Genomic DNA, 20,310 nt, shown 5'->3' with positions numbered 1-20,310 from the left:
CGAAGTCCCTCCTGCACCTGAACGAACAAATACAAATCGCAGTTTGAACAAACAAGAAGATGTGAAAGAGCCCAATTCAGTACTCGCAGTGTTCTGGTGTTCAGGGCTCACGCAGAGAAAGGCGTCTCAAAAAAACTTGAACATCGAATTTGCTTATTTTTGCTCTTGTGTTCATCGTCTCTTAAAGTGACTGCGCCTAATTTAGCTACTGGCTGCTGTAATGTTAATCCAAGAAAACGAAAATGAACATCACTCACTGCTCTTGACTGAATTACTTTGTAGTTTTAACAGTCAAACCAAAAATTACTCAGACACCAGATATAATTTTATATATATATATATAGCAAAACTGTAATAATGTGAGAAATGTTGAAGGTGTCTGAATAAATGTAGGTTTGATTGTAGCTATATTTAATTTTTACATTTAAGACTATCCAGTGCTATTTTACATTTAATTATTTGGTTTTTGTACCCTGACACCTACAAACTTAAAAAAAACTTAAACACTGTGTAAATAGCACAAATAAATAAAAATAAACGAACATACAAATTAAACAATTTCAAACAGGGTCCACTGGTACAACCTTCACCGGGTCCCCGCTGACCCCAGCTATGGCCCTGCTCACGCCTGTTTCACACATACTCCGTCTGCAGTGCGTATGCAGTCCATGTGCATTACGTATGTGGTGCAGCACGGACTTGATGTGCTTCCACACAGGACGTGTTTGCAGTTCGCTACTCGGTACATAAAAGATCGCTGCACTGCTGCAGACACAACGCTCCTGGAACGCAACTGGAATCCATTAACATGGGTGCGTAAAAAAATATGCAACGCATACGCACTGCAGACGGAGTTTGTGTGAAACAGGCGTAAGGTTGTTTGCACCTTGTGCAATGTGGAATTAGTGGAAAATGTGGGAAAATAGTAGATTCACACTGAAGGCATCAAAACTATGAATTAACACATGTGGAATTATATATGGAATTATATACATAACAAAAAAGTTTGAAACAACTGAAAATATGTCATATTCTAGGTTCTTCAAAGTAGCCACCTTTTGCTTTGATTACTGCTTTGCACACTCTTGACATTCTCTTGATGAGCTTCAAGAGGTAGTCACCTGAAATGGTCTTCCAACAGTCTTGAAGGAGTTCCCCGAGAGATGCTTAGCACTAGTTGGCCCTTTTTCCTTCTGTCTGCGGTCCAGCTCACCCCTAAACCATCTCGATTGGGTTCAGGTCCGGTGACTGTGGAGGCCAGGTCATCTGGGGCAGCACCCCATCACTCTCCTTCTTGGTCAAATAGCCCTTGATGCCTTCAGTGTGACTCTACAATTATCATAGTCATGAAAATAAAGAAAACTCTTTGAATGAGAAGGTGTGTCCAAACGTTTGGTCTGTACTGTTTATATATATATATATATATATATATATATATATATATATATATATATATATATATATATATATATATATATATATATATTAGTGCTGTTAAAATGCAAATTTATATTTATATTTATATTTATATTATTCCCACACACAATGTTCTCAAAGGTTCACTTATTATATAAGCAAGATTTTTTTTCAAAAACATACATTTACAAGTATAAGGCTATTTTCTTTTTTTTTTTTCTTTTTTTTTACTCTCTTGGAAACAGTTAATTAACTACTTGGTCAAGTTTTTGTTGTTTCTGTGTGGGTTCATAAATTTCAGTGCCACAAATAAACATTAAAAAGAATTTAACACCCACTTTCATGCTGACTGCTGATTATTATCTCAATATTAATATTACTTACAATAATGCCAAAAACACAAACACACACACCGAACCCTAACAGAAAACTTTCCATATTTCTACCATGTAAAAAAAAAAATTGCATATTTGTCCCAAGACATGGTTAAAATACACACAGAAATGCTCTTAAACAAGGAGAATTTGAAATGGCTGCTTTAGTTGCCTCATGTTTAGCTGTGAGATTGTTGCCTCTTACAGAATGATGACCATTTAAATAAAGCAAATCACGTTAGCTTTTTCACAAGAACCATATAAAGATAAATAAAATTAATTGAGCAGATGGAATCTTACCATAGAGATGACACTTCCTGTCTGTCATGCGACTCTCCTTCAGGATGTTTCTACCTGCAGGCCTGTTAAACACTCGTAGATACCTAGATTGTCTTACAGTATCTTTCTTCACTGGACACATCCAAAAAAACTGAAATGTTACGTCCTATATGTTGTTTGGGTCACTATGATATAGTATACTTAGAAAACACATTTAATCTGTGTTCAAAGCCAGTATTATCATCTCTGACACAATCAGAGAGTTTGGTGTGTGTGCTGATTCGCAGGACCGTGGTCAAACACATCTTAGATAGACACACACTCGTTCTTCCCCCTTCCTCTCTCTACTTCCTGTGCGAAACTGACCTCCTCATCTCCTCCTGCAGTGTGCTCCTCTACTGTCAAAATGCTATACTGTATGAGGTGCTAAGCACATGATCTGTTCCATAGCCTTTATACCAGACATCAACCTCCTAAAACCCAGAGTCTTATTCTTTCTGTACCCCTCTGTCTCGGTTGTGTATGCGTGTAATATATAGTACATGTCATCAGATAAGAGCTTTTACCAGTCATTTGCTTTCTGTTTAGAAGACACATATACAGCAGTGTAACCACACATTTTCCGGATGTTTAAACTTGATGAAACAAAACTCTCTACAAAAAGCAAGTTTTCTTGCAATCTCTCTTTGGTGGAGTAATAGTGTCATGATCTAAAAATAATGTGTAACTGATCTATCGATTCACTTCCACTGAAAGAAAAATGTCAAGAACACATTTTGCATCTAAACATACATTCTGAGAATACGTCTGTCTATTTCAAATGACAGACATTTAAAAAGATGTTAAGATTCTACTTTATTTCTAATATTTGCTACATGTATTATTTGTAATAGTTTTCAATTCAACATTAAATTAGATTCAAATGTAACACTTGCAATGTTATATAATTAAATCTTTAAAAAAATGTTTGCAGTATTTATTATAAATTATTTATTTGTGCATAATCTTTAAACAAAATAATTGTTTTTCCACAATTTTTTTTCTTACAGTGTAAGTGCTCAGAGGAACAGGTCAACACTGGAACACTTCTGGGACATAAGAAACATATCTAAGCTGCACACAAACACGCATGGACCTTGCAGGCTGTTTGAATGTATGGCTTAAATAATACATAAATGTTCTTCATGTAATGTTGAGGGTAGACAAGGTAATGATTCAGGGGAGTTGGAACCTCACCCAACTTAATTCCATATAGATATGTCAGCCCCAATACTCTAAAACAAGACAATGGCAAAACAGATAGACACAGAAGAGAAGAGCTGAAGGTTAATGCAAAACAATAGAGAGAGACAGCTAGTGAAAGAGAAAGATTATGTGTGACTGTGATGAGAAGAGACGAAAGATCTTTCCACACAAATCCTATAGAGAGTACCTCACCTAACTAAATATCAGGGCTCTTCCCCATTTCAATTTATAATATGTTCCAATAGTACTAGTGTATAGTACCACACTGTTAATTTTGTCACACAGATAGATTACACACTTAATTATATGAACATTTTACAACAATGGAACACACCTGAAACATTTCATAGGTTTTACTAAACTCACAGTTTCCAACGTAGGTAACAAAAAAAAAAAAAAAAAAAAAACCTTGAAAAAGAAATGCACATCTTCCACTGGAACACACAACAAGCTTGTGCACACAAAAAAGTATTAGCAGAAAATAAAAAATAAGCTTTTTTTCCGCCACCACAGCCAGTTCCTCATCAATATCTTGCAAGAAGGGAATCAACAAAAAGATCAGGAAAGATGAGTTTGGACTTATGAATACTCACTGGGCACTGAGCTGTCTGCTTTTTCCATTTTCAGGCTACACAGCGGTGAGGTAGCAGAAGACATTCTGGGTTCGAATGATGTAATGTGGTCTTGCTCTGACACTTCTGCCACAGTGACTACTGGTGGTCTGATCTCTGCATCCTTACTGTTGCTGGCTGACTCCTCCACCACCATCAAACCCTGCAATAAACATTTAAAATTTACGATCGTCAAAGAAAAACACAGTTTTACTCTTTAAAGAGTCCATAGTACACTTTTAGAACTCATAATATTAATCAAGGTTTCTTGCTCACAACAATTTTCAACCTTATTTCTGACCCTTAGGATTATGCAGGTTGTACGGGTTCAGTCTCTTTGGTGGTTATGGTTAATTGGGTCATTAAATGGAAAATGTCCCTGATATTTACACATATAAAAGGCTAGTCAACAATAAAACATACCGCGAGTTCCAGTTCTCAAAAACTAACTCCCCATTTAAAAATAAAATAAGATCTGAACCCAACTCAACCAACTTCCAAATGTAGAGCATTAATCACTCCCACAAAGAATAAAAATCTTAGGTATGTTTTCCACTGAACAGGAACAGCCTTTCTTCCATTATTTTTGTTTTACATATCGCCTGACCTTTGCACATTCATGTATAAAAATATTTTGGCTATGTAGATGATTTAGCTACCAACAACATTAAAATACCCTCCGTTTAATACATTCTACTATGGTAGAGTCCATAACAGAATTTTTCCAATATTTAACAAACATTTAAAAGCAGATTCTATTTATGCCTGCTCATAAAGATCAATGCTATGATGAAGAAAGCATGTTTAACATGTCTCTAATAACTCTCTAATTATGTAAGGCTGCTATATAAACTCTCAAACCGTTTATTGATAGCCACACGATGAAACATCTCCTCAGCAGGCAGAGCACTGACACACTGCCAGAGCTAATAGACCCTGTCAGCTGCTCCACTGTTTTTAGCAGCTGTCTTTACTTTGATTTCTGGGGAACAATGAAAGTCTCATCTTTCAAGTGATAGAACCCAGATATGAGACAGACTGCTCCTAGATCCATCAGGCAATGAATTTTAGCTGAATTAAAAGAATGACATACACAGAGATGTATAGTAACGAAGTAGAACTACTTCACTACTGTACTTAAGTACTAAAAGGCGGTATCTGTACTTTCCTAAAGTATTTTTTTTTTCTCCTACTTCCACTTTTACTTTAGTACATATTTTCTCTGAGTTTAATACTTTTACTCCGATATTTTTTTATGTGCTGCATCGTTACTCGTTACAATTACAAAAATGTTACGAATCATTCCATTACAAAACTACGGAGCCCCTCTGGTCACACTTTGTCAAAAAAAATATATATATAACTAACTCGTGGCCTCAAGATAAGTTAACTCGTGGCCTCAAGATAAGTTAACTCGTGGCCTCAAGATAAGCTAACTCGTGGCCTCAAGATAAGCTAACTCGTGGCCTCAAGATAAGCTAACTCGTGGCCTCAAGATAGTGAAGTGTCTGACACATGGACCCTTTGTTATTAAACTGGACCCTGTACTGTAGAGCACTGTAATACTTCACATTCTGTGCAATATTATCTGTTTTAATATTCAGTGTAATAGAATTTGCTGCAGTTCTGTTTCTATTTATTTACTAGTACTGTTCATCACAATCAATTCAATTCTGTTAATACAGTAATATAAATCTTGTAGGCTGCATTTCCATAGTCCTTTATAATTCTTCTTCATATTTTATAGCATATTTTTATACTTTTTACATATATATAGGCTACTAGTTTATTTACCAACTTCTATTATTATTTATATTCCTTTAAATGTCTTGATGTGCACCATCAACTGTGACACAAGAATTGTCCCCCAGTTATCAATATCAATAAAGATCAAAGTATTTCTGATTGCGAAGATCTTGAGTTTTCGTTGAAGGGCGTGTCTGTGGCGTCCTGGCGAATTTCGATGATTCGCCATGAAAAATGAAGTTGCTATAACTCAGACATACAATGTCCAGTCTGCCCCAAACTTCACATGTTTAATAAGACTCCTGACCTGAACAGATTGACATGCCCATATTCAGTAAAAGTCATAGCGCCACCTATTGGCAACAGGAAGTGACATATTTTACACTGTGACGAACTACTCCTTGAAATTTTATGATATCAATGTCTTTTTTGTGATCAGTCTAATCTAAAGGCCTGTGTGATGTTCAGTTGTGAAGATCTTGAGTTTTTGTTAAAAGGCGTGTCCATGGCTCCGTGACAAAGTTCGATGTCTCGCCATGGGAATAAAAGATGTTATAACTCAGGCATAAAATGTTCGATCTTCCCCAAACTTCACATGTGTGATAAGAGTCCTGGCCTGAACAGATCTGAAGGCCAATATTCCATTTGGTGTGGCAAAATGGCTCGATAGCGCCACCTATACACTTTCAACGGAGTGCGCCCCGAGCTATGTTTTACGTACATGTATGAAAATCGATACACACATTTAACACACCAATACCTACAAAAAAGTCTCTTGGTCCAAAATCCGAATCCCAACAGGAAGTCAGTTATCTTGAATTTTCTCTGCAAAATTGGTGTTGTTTTTGCCATTTTCAGGGGTTGTATTTTAACGAACTCCTCCTAGAGATTTATTCAGATCAACACCAAACTTGGTCAGTGTAATCTAAAGGCCTTTGTAATGTTAAATTGCGAAGATCTTTAGGTTTTGTTAAAAGGCGTGTCCATGGCGGCCTGACAAATTTCGATGTTTCGCCATGAAAATTGAAGTTGCTTTAACTCAGACATACAATGTCCAATCTGCCACAAACTTCACATGTTAGTTAAGACTTCTGCCCATAATAGATCTACATGCCCATATTTTGTTATAGTCATAGCGCCACCTGCTGGCAACAGGAAGTGGCATATTTTACGCTGTGACAAACTACTCCTAGAAATCTAATGACAATAATGTATTTTTTTTTGGTCAGTCTAATCTTAAGGCATGTGCAATGTTAAATTATGGAGATATTGATTTTTTGTTAAAGGGCGTGTCCATGGCACCATAACAAAATTTGATGTCTCGCCACAGGAAAAGAAGTTGTTGTAACTCAGGCATAAAATTTTCGATCTTTCCCAGAATCCACATGTTCAATAAGAGTCCTGGCCTGAACACATCTGAAGGCACATATTCCATTATAATGATAGCGCCACCTGCTGGCAACAGGAAGACTGTCACATATAAATGATTTTGACATATTCCACTTATATTTACGACTTTAAATGCATATTTCTCGCCGTTCGCCAATTTACTAAAGCCGCTCGCTGGCGGTAAGCCCGGGTGCGAGGGCCCGTTCATCGCTGCTTGCAGCTTTAATTAGGGCTCAAGCCTGGAGGGCGAGAGCCCTATTGTTTTCCTTAGGATTATTTGTTATTATTATTATTATTATTATTATTATTTATTAGGGCTCAAGCCTGGAGGGCGAGAGCCCAATTGTTTTCCTTAGGATTATTTATTATTATTAGGGCTCAAGCCTGGAGGGCGAGAGCCCTATTGTTTTCCTTAGGATTATTATTTATTTTTATTTTTATTTTTTTTATTCTTCTATTTTTTTTCTAAGGTTTCGGGGGCTTTTGGGGTCCTTAACATGCTCAAAAACTCTTGAAAATTGGCACACACCTTGGAACCTGCGGCCATTAGGGCCGGGCAGAGTCTGATACACGGGCGTGGCACAGGGGCTCTACAGCGCCCCCTGTAGTACCGAGGGCCATATATCATGCATACTTGCACGTATACATATGAAACTTGGTACATATATATAACTCATCAAACCAAACAACTTTCACACTGCATGTCATAAGCTCCGCCCAACAGGAAGTTGGCTATTTAGGGTTTTATGAAAAACACATGCTCTGGAATTTGATATACTCCTCTGAGGAACTCCACCCGTTCACCACAAAACTTGGTGAACACGATCTCAAGACAGTGGGGATGCTAAATTGCGAAGAGATTTTTGATATCTCGAACGGTTTGCCCATGGCGAGGCGTTGAAATTATGGCGAGAAATGAGAAACAGGAAATGTATAATAACATCCACATACATTTGCCGAATTTGATTAAACTTAATTGGTTTGTTCGTTGTATGATACCAATCGTATATATGTGACTTTTAGGAGTCAAAGTTATAGCGCCACCAACTGGCAGCAGGAAGTGAATCATTTTCAGAACGCTTTGAATTCAGCATCTTATTTTTACTTGATTTGCTTCAAACTTCATCAGAATAATGACAAAACACGGCCGAAGACAATCTGTCGTGGGGATATTTATATCTAATATAGTGTTGCCATGGCAACGTGTCAAACTTGAATGTTCTGTTCTGGTGATTTTTAGGCAGATAACTAGCTCAGATTTACATGAAACTCGAAACAGATATCAGTATTAAAGATAGCTAGACCATGGCAAAAGCTTTTAAAAGGGCGTGGAAGAGGCACTCTATAGCGCCACCTTTTGTCAAAAGTGGGGGGATTAGTTTTAGCTACAGACACCAAACTTGGTACATAAATTGTTCTTATCAAGACGGACAACTTTCTAATTCGCAGTCATAAGCTACGACCAACAGGAAGTTGGCTATTTTGACTTGAATATGGAGTTTTGGGAATTTTCTTTTGTGAATTAATGCATACTCCTCCCAGGGGAAGTACACTATACACACCAAACTTTGTCTACATTAAGAAAAACCATTGAGGAACTTAAATTGCGAACGGATTTTGGTTAGCTTGAACGGTTTTGTCGTGGTGAATTTTTGAAATGACAGTAAAAAGGGAAACATTAATTGTCTTGTATGTTTAAATTGCAGCTTCCAAACACTTCAAAGCATTTTTTCATACAAAGATCAAATCATTCTGAGGAAATATGCATAGTTTCACGACTTTACAACACTGTATGGATAAAAGAAAATTAAAAAACTGTCAGACTTCTCAACTTACATGATCTCACTCTGGCCACCCTGTCTGTGTGAGGGAAGGGAGGGGGAGAGGGAGGGGGAGTGTGAGGGGGTTGGTGACTGTGACAGTGTGTGTGGACTGTAGGGAGGGGCTGTCTGGCAGAGAGAGAGAGAGAGAGAGACCTAATCATCCCTTTAATAATCAGAAGAAAAAAAAAATCTGTATTTTAAATTGTTTTTGTTTTTGTTGTTGCTAATGGTGGTGTTTTTTCCTTTCATTACAGGTTAAGAAATCTCTTAGGCCTATCCTTTTCTGACAGTTTTAGGGATTTAAAAACATCCTAAGAACCCTAATTTGTGCTGCAAATAATAATTTCAAACTCATTTGATACTGACCTATGACAACCTGTGACGTGACATGACATTTATTAATCTCATGGATGTAACAGTAAAACTCTTCAACTGACACATAAAGCTGCAATGCAAGCAAAACTATTTCACAAATGCTTATAGGTCATTAAAATCATTACAAAACACTAATACATTATTTAAGGATTTGGTAACACTGTAAAATAATGTCTAATTTGTTAACATTAGTATATGCAATGGTAACACTTTATAATAATTGCACTCATTAGCTAAGCATTAGTAAATAGTTCATGATTATAAAGCCTTTTCCCTTAATAATAGTCATTATTAAGCAGTAATACGTCTATAAATAAATTGTTCTTGGTTTAAAAGCACATATATTACAAAGGAGATTAAAGTCTCAGTTGTCTTATAAAATAAATAAATAAACACAACCCAGTTTGATTCAGAATTCAGAAATATTTATTTCAAGATGCAATAAAAGGAAACTGTACACTTGAATAGCTTTTATGCGATTCTTGAAGGATTAGCATCACCTCCTCTTGTAAGATGGTTTGAGGAATATATCTTCGAGATTGTACCGCCGCTCCCTATATGCATAGTATGCAGTCTTCGTAGGGCACCAACTCCCAGAGGGGGCACCATCCCAGTTGCTCAAAAAAACAAAAAAAAACATGCGCCATTCTCCCATCCGCGCTCGCGACCGCTCACACCTCATGTTTGCGGCTGAATGTTCGTAATTGATGGATGGACATCTATGCCTGGGTATAGGACATCAGCAATCCGGCAAAGAGAAAAGAAAACTAAAGAAAATAAAACAGGCATAAAGTTGTCTTGACATTTGGACTTTCTAGAGTCTCAAATTTAGGGCCGGTCTCTAAAGTTACATGTGATATTGTTATACACTTTTCTAACGTCAGTAGCATTTGAAGAGAATGACTTACAGTCATAAAAACAACTGTAATTGTTCATCTAGGTGACAGCTATAATGCACAATTAAATTGAATGTTTGATATTTATTACAACAAACTGTAAGTCATATGTAAATTATGCTACTTTTTCACATGGGCTCAAATGCAAATTTTAAGCTCAATAGCATTTGAGAAGAAAGACTTGCAGTCATAAAACAATTGTAATGTGTTCATATAGGTGTCAGCTACAATGCACACCTTATACATTTTTTATAAATATTAAAATAAAGTGTTACTAAAGTTATATATATTGTTCTGTGTATGTGATTTCAAAGTCTAGATTGGTCGGATTAACCCTTTAACTGCCGCATCCCTTAAAACTTGATTGTCAGAGGGTTACTGTAAATGCTTATGCCCGCTGGGCACAGTTATCCTGATGCCACCGGGGTGGCGTTGCACTGATGGCTTGAGCCCGACATCGCTGCTTGCAGCTATATTTAGGGCTCAAGCCTGGAGGGCGAGAGCCCTATTGTTTTCCTTAGGATTATTCTTCTTATTATTAGGGCTCAAGCCCGAAGGGGCGAAGAGCCCTATTGTTCCCCTAAGGATTATTCTTATTATTATTATTATTATTTTTTTTATTTTTTTTTAAACCTTCCGGGCATTTTTGGGGGCCTTAACATGCTCAAAAACTCTTGAAAATTGGCACACTCATTGGAATCTGCGGCCATCAGGACGCCACAGAGACTGGGACCCGGGCGTGGCACAGGGGCTCTACAGCGCCCCCTGGAACACCGTCAGAAATCTTGAACCATAGCTCACACACGCTTGCATGTATTTATATGAAACTCACTACACTTATAGATCTCATTGAGCTGAACAACTTTCGCGCTCTATGTCATAGGCTCCGCCCAACAGGAAGTCAGCTATTCAGGGCTGTTTAAAAAAAGCATGCTCTGGAATTTAATATACTTGTCATAGGTTTTTTACTTGATTGCCACGAAACTCGGTCAACATGATCACAAGACATTGGGGATGAAAAATTGCGAGGGGATTTTTGATATCTCGAACGGTTTGCTCGTGGCGAGGCGTTGAAATTATGGCGAGAAATGAGAAACAGGAAATGTCTAATAACATCCACATACATTTCCTGAATCTGATCAAACTTCATTGGTTTGTTCGTTGTATGATACTGATCGTATATATGTGACTACTAAGAGTCAACATTATAGCGCCACCAACTGGCAGCAGGAAGTGTGTCATTTTCCAAATGCTTTGAATTCAGCATCTTATTTTTACTCTATTTACTTAAAACTTCATCAGAATAATGACAAAACACGGCCGATGTAAATCTGTTGTGGGGATATTGATATCTGATATAGTGTTGCCATGGCAACGTGTCAAACTTGAATGTTCTGTTATGGTGAGTTTGAGGCAGACAACAAGCTCAGATTTACATGAAACTCAAAACACATATCAGTATTAGTGATAGCTAGACAATGGCAAAAGCTTTTAAAAGGGCGTGAAGGAGGCACTCTATAGCGCCACCTTTTGTCAAAAGTGGGGGGGTTAGTTTTAGCTACAGACACCAAACTTGGTACATAAATTGTTCTTTTCAAGACGGACAACTTTCTAATTCACAGTCATCAGCTACGACCAACAGGAAGTCGGCTATTTTTATTTGAATATTTAAATTGAGCTCTGATTTAATGCATACTCCTCAAAGGAAATGTTCACTATACTCACCAAACTTTGTCTACATGTTGAAAAAACATTGAGGAACTTAAATTGCGAGCGGATTTTGGTTAGCTTGAATGGTTTTGTCGTGGTGATTTTTTGAAATGACAGTAAAAAGGGAATCATTAATTGTCTTGTATTTTTAAATTGCAGCTTCCAAACACTTAAAAAAAAATCATACAGAGATCAAATCATTCTGAGGACATATGCATAGTTTCATGACTTTACAACACTGTATGATTAAAAGAAAGTTAAAAAACTGTCAGACATCTCAACTCACTCTGTCCCTCTGTTTGAGGAATGTATGTGTGCTGACTGAGTGTGTGTGTGTGTCTGTGAGTGGGGGATGGGCATGAGCTGAGTGGCAGACACAATGAGAGAGAGAGAGAGACTTAATCATCTATTTAATCACCAGAAAAAAGAAATGTATTTTAAATTGTTATTTTTTGTTGCTTTTGCTAACATTGCTGTTTTCATTACAGCTTAAGAAATCTCTTAGGCCTTATCCTTTTCTGACAGTTTCAGGAATTAAAAACAAAATTCTAAAAATACTTATTTGTGCTGCAAATAATAATTTCAATCTCATTTGATACTGACCTATTCCATCCTGTGACATGACATTTATCTTAATTTACATAATCTCATGGATGTAACAGTAAAACTGTTCAGCTCACAGATGAAGACTAAGCTGTAATGCAAGCAGAACTTTCACAAATGCTTATAAGTCATTAAAGGATTTTATAACACTGTAAAATAAAGTCTAATTTGTTAACATTAGTAAATGCATTGGTAACACTTTATAATAACTGCACTCATTAGTAAATAGTCAGTTCATGCTTTATAAAGTCTTGTCCCAACTTAAATAGTCATTAATAAGCAGCTTATAAATACAGCTATAAATAGCTTGATCTTGGTTTATAAGCACATTTATTAAAAAGGAGAGTAAAGGGTCAGTTATCTTCCTATGAAAAATAAAAAAATGAAAATAAACAAACAACAACACAAATTGATACAGAACTCAGAAATTTTATTGTGGATTTATGATCAAATCAGCCTGTAAATGAATCATACTCCTCCAAGAAGACACAAGTAGTTCACACCAAACTTTTTCAACATGATGCCAATATACTGAAGATGTTAAATTGCGAATGGGTTTAGGATACCTTAAATGGTGTGGCCATAGCGATTTATTAAAGTAACATAAAAAAATACAATAGTTATTTTACTATATCTTTAACATTCTTCATTCCAACTCTTTATAATTTTTAATATACGTAGAAGTCATCATTTGAAAGAAGCACAGTAAGTTTCATAGCTTTATCATTTTCAAGAGCCAGCTTAAAATTAAAACTATCATAATATATAAATCAAGCTTGCAATTCTTAGTACCAATAATGGCCACCAGATGGCGCTATATGATTACTTTTAAATAATTATTGTAGAAACAAGTATGATTTAAATCATTTATAGAAATCTTTCAAAGAAAAATAATATGTATTTTACTGATAAAATGACCCTCACTTAATTAGAATAATATGCTGAAGTATTGTGAAATACTGTATATTAAGAATAATTCTTTATAGGCTTTATGGACAGATAAGTTTGGAGTGACTCTTGAAGGATCAGCACCACATCCTCTTTTACCACTGTTTAAAGAATGTATCTTACAGAACAGGTGCGAATGAATTTTGAATAGCTTGAATGGTTTTGTCATGGTGATTTTTTGAAATAACAGTAAAAAAGGAACCAGTTAATGTCTTTTATTTTTTTAAGTGCAGCTTCTAAACACTTCAACAAAATGTACACATAGAAGACAAGTCATGCTGAGGAAATATGCATAGTTTCATGACTATACAACACTATATGGATGATAGAAAATTAAAAAAACTACCATACATCTGATGTCACTCTGTCCCTCTGTCACTGTGGGTAATGTGTGTGTGTGTGTGTCTGTGTTAAGTGTGTGTGTGTTAAGTGTGTGTGCTGAGTTTGTGTGAATGTGTGGGAGAGGGGATGGGCTTGGTGTCAGAGAGAGAGAGAGAGAGAGAGGGAGGGAGACTTAATCATCTCTTTAATCACCAGCAGAAAAAAAGCAATTTTGTGTTGTTGTTGTTTTTTCATCATTACAGCTTAAGAAATATCTTAGGCCTCAACATCAACTGTTGCTGCTTTATATAGCCTTCTCCCAAAATTAATAGTCATTAGTAAGCATTTTATAAATACAGCTATAATTAAATTGTTCATGGTTTATATGCACATTTATTTTGAGGAGATTAAAGGCTGTAATCTTCCTAAAAAAAAATAAAAAAAATAAACAAACACAGAACTCAGAAACATTTATTTCAAGATGCAATAAAAGAAAACTGTACACTATATATATATATATATATATATATATATATATATATATATATATATATATATATACAATTGCATAAGTTGATATTTAATTTTTTTTAATCAAGTGTACAGCTAATAATAATAATAATAATAATAATGCATTTTATTTAAGGCGCCTTTCAAACCACTCAAGGTCACCGTACAACAAGTAACAACAGTAACAATATTAAAACAAAAAATAACAGCAAATAACAATGTCAATAAAAAACCACAATAATATTAGAATAGCACAACATATTGTGGAATACTATATTAAGACTTTATATATAGGCTTTATGAACAGATAGGTTTTGAGAGATTCTTGAAGTACTAGCATCACCTCTTCTTGTACGACGGTTTGAGGAATATATCTTCCAGATAGTACCGCCGCTCCCTATATGCAGAATACGCAGTCTTCGTAGGGCACCAACTCCCAGAGGGGGCACCATCCCAGTAGCTCAAAAAAAATAAAACATGCCCCATTCTCCCATCCGCGCTCGCGACCGCTCGGACATATGCGGATGAATGTTCGTAATTGATGGATGGACATCTATGCCCGGGTAAAAGACATCAGCAATCCAGCACAGAGAAAAGAAAAATAAAGTAAAAAACAAAACAAAAACAGGCATAAAGTTGGCTTGACATTGGACATTCGAGAGTCTCAAATTTAGGGACCGTCTCTAAAGTTACATGTGATATTGTTATACACTTTTCTAACGTCAGTAGCATTTGAAGAGAATGACTTACAGTCATAAAAACAACTGTAATTGTTCATCTAGGTGACAGCTATAAGACACCATTAAATTGAATGTTTGATATTTATTAAAACAAACTGTAAGTCATATGTAAATTATGCTACTTTTTCACATGGGCTCAAAAGCAAATTTGAAGCTCAATAGCATTTGAGGAGAAAGACTTGTAGTCATAAACCAATTGTAATGTGTTCATTTAGGTGTCAGCTACGATGCACAACTTATACATTTTTTATATATATTAAAATAAAGTGTTACTAAAGTTATATATATTGTTCTGTGTATGTGATTTCAAAGTCTAGACGGGTCGGATTAACCCTTTAACTGCCATATCCCGTAAAATTTGATTGCCAGAGGGTTACTGTAAATGCTTATGACCGCTGGGCACAGTTTTCCCGATGCCACCGGGGTGGCGTTGCACTGACGGCTTGAGCCCGCCATCGCTGCTTGCAGCTATATTTATTATTATTTTTTTTATTTTTTTTTAAACCTTCCGGGCATTTTTGGGGGCCTTAACATGCTCAAAAACTCTTGAAAATTGGCACACACATTGGAATCTGCGGCCATCAGGACGCCACAGAGACTGGGACCCGGGCGTGGCACAGGGGCTCTACAGCGCCCCCTGGAACACCGTCAGAAATCTTGAACCATAGCTGACACACGCTTGCATGTATTTATATGAAACTCAGTACACTTATAGATCTCATTGAGCTGAACAACTTTCGCGCTCTATGTCATAGGCTCCGCCCAACAGGAAGTCAGCTATTCAGGGCTGTTTAAAAAAGCATGCTCTGGAATTTGATATACTTGTCATAGGTTTTTTACTTGATTGCCACGAAACTCGGTCAACATGATCTCAAGACATTGGGGATGAAAAATTGCCAGGGGATTTTTGATATCTCAAACGGTTTGCTCGTGGCGAGGCGTTGAAATTAGAGCAATAAACGAGAAACAGGAAATGCCTAATAACATCCACATACATTGCCTGAGTTTGATTAAACTTCATTGGTTTGTTCGCTGTATGATACCGATCGTATATATGTGACTATTAAGAGTCAACGTTATAGCGCCACCAACTGGCAGCAGGAAGTGTGTCATTTTCAAAATGCTTTGAATTCAGCATCTTATTTTTACTCGATTTGCTGCAAATTTCATCAGAATAATGACAAAACACGGCCGATGAAAATCTGTTGTGGGGATATTGATATCTAATATAGTGTTGCCATGGCAACGTGTCAAACTTGAATATTCTGTTATGGTGAGTTTGAGGCAGATAACAAGCTCAGATTTACATGAAACTCAAAACACATATAGGTATTATTGATAGCTAGACAATGGCAAAAGTTCATAAGAGGGCGTGGAAGAGGCACTCTATAGCGCCACCTTTTGTCAAAAGTGGGGGGGTTAGTTTTAGTTACAGACACCAAACTCAGTACAAAAATTGGTCTTATCAAGACGGACAACTTTCTAATTCACAGTCATCAGCTATGATCAACAGGAAGTCGGCTATTTTGATTTGAATGTGGATTGTTTTTTACATTTAGCTGTGAATTAATGCATACTGCTCAGAGGAGAGTAACACTATACACACCAAACTTTGTCTACATGTTGAAAAAACATTGAGGAACTTAAATTGTGAATGGGTTTTGGATAGCTTGGATGGTTTTGTCGTGGTGATTTTTTTAAATGACAGTAAAGATGGAATTATTAATTTTCCTGCATTTTTAAATTCCAAACACTTCAAAACCTTTTTTCGTACAGAAAATAAAGTTATTCTGAGTAAATATGCATAGTTTCATGACTTTACAACACTGTATGGATAACAGAAATTTAAAAAACTGTCAGAAATCTCATCTCACTTTGTCCTTCTGTTTGAGTGTGTGTGCTTAGACTTCCATTGTCTGAGAGAAAATGCGCCCCTACAGGTTCAATTCCCGGACTAAAAATGGGAGGAGACTCTCTTTTGGTTTCACTTTTAAATCAGTTAAAATACAAATAAATACTTGGATTTAATTCACACTGACAAGCTAAACCAACATATATGATTATTATCAGGTCAGGGCTCATTAATAATTGATGTGTGGTCAGTGATACGTGAGAAACACAAGAGATGAATCACCGCTCTGAGCAAGAGCGTGTGGAATGATGAGCTCAGAAAAAAACGAGTTTATTCTTGTTTTATAGCTATTAAAAATAAAGTATTGCAGCGATATCACACAATTCACCAATTAGAGCATACCAAGAGCTAAATTAAGATGTTTTTGAACTGTTTGTGTGAAAATGAAATATTCGCGGCTGCCTATCTGAAATCACTGCCTCCGATCAGCACGCACAGTGTCACAAGTTCAAAACTAACGAATTTATTCTTGTTTAAGAGCTTTTTAAAATTAATTATTGCCATAAATGCACACAATACACCCATTATAACTCAACACGAGCTAAATACAGGTGTTTGTGACCCGTTTATGTGCGCAAGACTATTTGAAAGCGCGACTGGCAGAATAACATATATCTCTCGAGCTGAAGGATTCTGCCTTTCATCGTAAGAACGAACACATCACGGACAAGATTATTTCAAAATACATTATAGCTTGGCGAATATAAACGAAAACAGCCACGTGAACATAAACTGTTGAGAAATAAATCTGAAGTGGATCTACTGGATTTTAATATTAAGTAACTGCATATATCAGCTGCTTCGGTCTTCAGTTTTAATCTATATAAAAAATTAAACTCATTCATCTTGGCTGCTTTTTTAATGTGTGTACGTATTTATTTATTATTTTGCTCTAACAAGACTTAATCTATATTTAATTAAATCAATTACATTTTATTTTACATTTGATTTGTCCATTTCTGCATCTAAACGCCTAAAAACCTAAAACATGCTCTATTATACTATTGTTAGCAATTTCTTTATCGTCCAATTTATCTGGTGTGTACACTTTTATTTTTATTTTATTTTTTTATAATAAACTTGTTTGTTAGATTATACACAGTTACAGTGCTCTATAATAAATATTGACAGGTTTTATTCAAGCTGTTTAGAATGATTGCCGTAGGCTAAATTTTTAAAATGTAAATCCAAAAAAAAAAAAAAAAAAATTACATTTTGTATAATTTCATAGTTTATGCATTATAGTTATAAAAACAAATAAATTTAGAAATCTTAGGCCTTGTCCTTTTCTGACAGTTTTAGGGATTTTTAAAAATCCTAAAAAACCTTATTTGTGCTGCAAATAATAATTTCTAATTAATTTGATACTGACCTCTGACATCCTGTGACATGATATTTATTTGAATTTACATAATCTCATGGATGTAACAGTAAAACTCATGTTAATAATTTCTAATTAATTTGATACTGACCTCTGACATCCTGTGACATGATATTTATTTGAATTTACATAATCTCATGGATGTAACAGTAAAACTGTTCAGCTCACAGATCAAGACTAAGCTCTAATGCAAGCAGAACTTTCACAAATGCTTGTAGTTCAATAAAATCATTACAAAACACTTACAAATCATTTAAGGGATTTGATAACACTGTAAAATAATGTCTAATTTGTTAACATTAGCAAATGCATTGATAACACTTTATAATAACTGCACTCATTAGTAAATAGTCAGTTCATGCTTCATAAAGCCTTGTCCCAATATTAATAGTCAGTAGTAAGCAGTTTATAAATACAGCTATAAATAGCTTGTTCTTGGTTTATAAGCACATTTATTAAAAAGGAGAGTAAAGGGTCAGTTATCTTCCTATGAAAAATAAAAAAATAAAAATAAACAAACAACAACACAGATTGATACAGAACTCAGAAATTTTATTTTGGATTTATGATAAACTCAGCCTGTAAATGAATTCATTCTCCTCCAAGAAGACACAAGTAGTTCACACCAAATTTTTTAACATGAAGCCAATATACTGAAGATGTTAAATTTCGAATGGGTTTAGGATACCTTAAATGGTGTGGCCATAGAGATTTATTAAAGTAACATAAAAAAATACAATAGTTATTTTACTATATCTTTAAAATTTTTAATTCCAACTCTTCATAATTTTTTTATATACGTAGAAGTCATCATTTGAAGGAAGTACAGTAAGTTTCATAGCTTTATCATTTTCAAGAGCCAGCATAAAATTAAAACTATCATAACATATAAATCAAGCTTGCAATTCTTAGTACCAATAATGGCCACCAGATGGAGCTATATGATTACTTTTAAATAATTATTGTAGAAACAAGTATGATTTAAATCATTTATAGAAATCTTTCAAAGAAAAATAATATGAATTTTATGTATTTTACTGATAAAATGACCCTCACTTAATTAGAATAACAAGCTGAAGTATTGTGAACTGTATATTAAGAATAATTCTTTATAGGCTTTACGGACAGATACGTTTTGAGTGACTCTTGAAGGATCAGCACCACATCCTCTTTTACAACTGTTTAAAGAATGTATCTTACAGAACAGGTGTGGATGAATTTTGAATAGCTTGAATGGTTTTGTCGTGGTGATTTTTTTAAATAACAGTAAAAAAGGAACCAGTAAATGTATTTTATTTTTTTAAGTGCTGCTTCTAAACACTTCAAAAAAATGTACACATAGAAGACAAGTCATTCTGAGGAAATATGCATAGTTTCATGACTATACAACACTATATGGATGATTGAAAATTAAAAAACTATAATACATCTGATGTCACTCTGTCCCTCTGTCACTGTGTGTAATGTGTGTGTGTGTATGTGTGTGTGTGTGTGTGTGTTAAGTGAATTAGGTGTGAAACTATCAGGGAGCATTTAGTCTCCATCGCCAACATTTTACAGAACTGCCACTTTCCTGGAGTCTCAGAATTACAATGTGTCAGGTTCTGAGAAATCAAAGATTCCAAAAAATTATTTAATTAGAATACCATGAAGTATTGTGAAATACTATATATTAAGACTTTATATATAGGCTTTATGAACAGATTAGAGTGACTTGTGAAGGACCAGAACCACCTCCTCTTGTTCGATGGTTTGAGGAATATATCTTCCAGAATCCGGGATTAAGATTTAGGAGCTCATTTTTATTCCACCTCCTTTCCTGAAAGTCTGTCTTGCAGAATTGACTAAAAATTAATCTTCACATTAATTCCTAATTATTTTGCAATTATTTTTGTCAGTTCTTCTTGACCTGTTTTTTTTTTTTTTTTCTTCTTCTTTTCGGACCTCATGACCCAGTCAGCATTTTTGTACAATGGTCAAGTCTTAACTTATTTATTTCTGTATTGCATTTGTGTTTGATATTTCTCATGA

The 20,310-nt window shown here is 35.3% G+C and overlaps 1 protein-coding gene across 1 annotated transcript in view; it reads right to left on the bottom strand.

Annotated features, from left to right (window-relative positions):
- Positions 1 to 20,310, bottom strand: part of LOC127977424 (genetic suppressor element 1-like) — an 870,445-nt gene that overhangs the window by 635,728 nt on the left and 214,407 nt on the right. The window contains exon 2 of the mRNA XM_052582332.1: positions 3,908 to 4,088. Coding sequence (XP_052438292.1) covers positions 3,908 to 4,088 — 181 coding nt within the window. The remainder of the gene's footprint in view (positions 1 to 3,907; positions 4,089 to 20,310) is intronic.

The sequence above is a fragment of the Carassius gibelio genome, chromosome B18 (assembly GCF_023724105.1).
Source record: "Carassius gibelio isolate Cgi1373 ecotype wild population from Czech Republic chromosome B18, carGib1.2-hapl.c, whole genome shotgun sequence".
NCBI classification, from domain to species: domain Eukaryota; kingdom Metazoa; phylum Chordata; class Actinopteri; order Cypriniformes; family Cyprinidae; genus Carassius; species Carassius gibelio.
The sequence above is the reverse complement of the archived record's forward strand: the minus strand, read 5'-3'. Positions and strand labels throughout refer to the sequence as shown.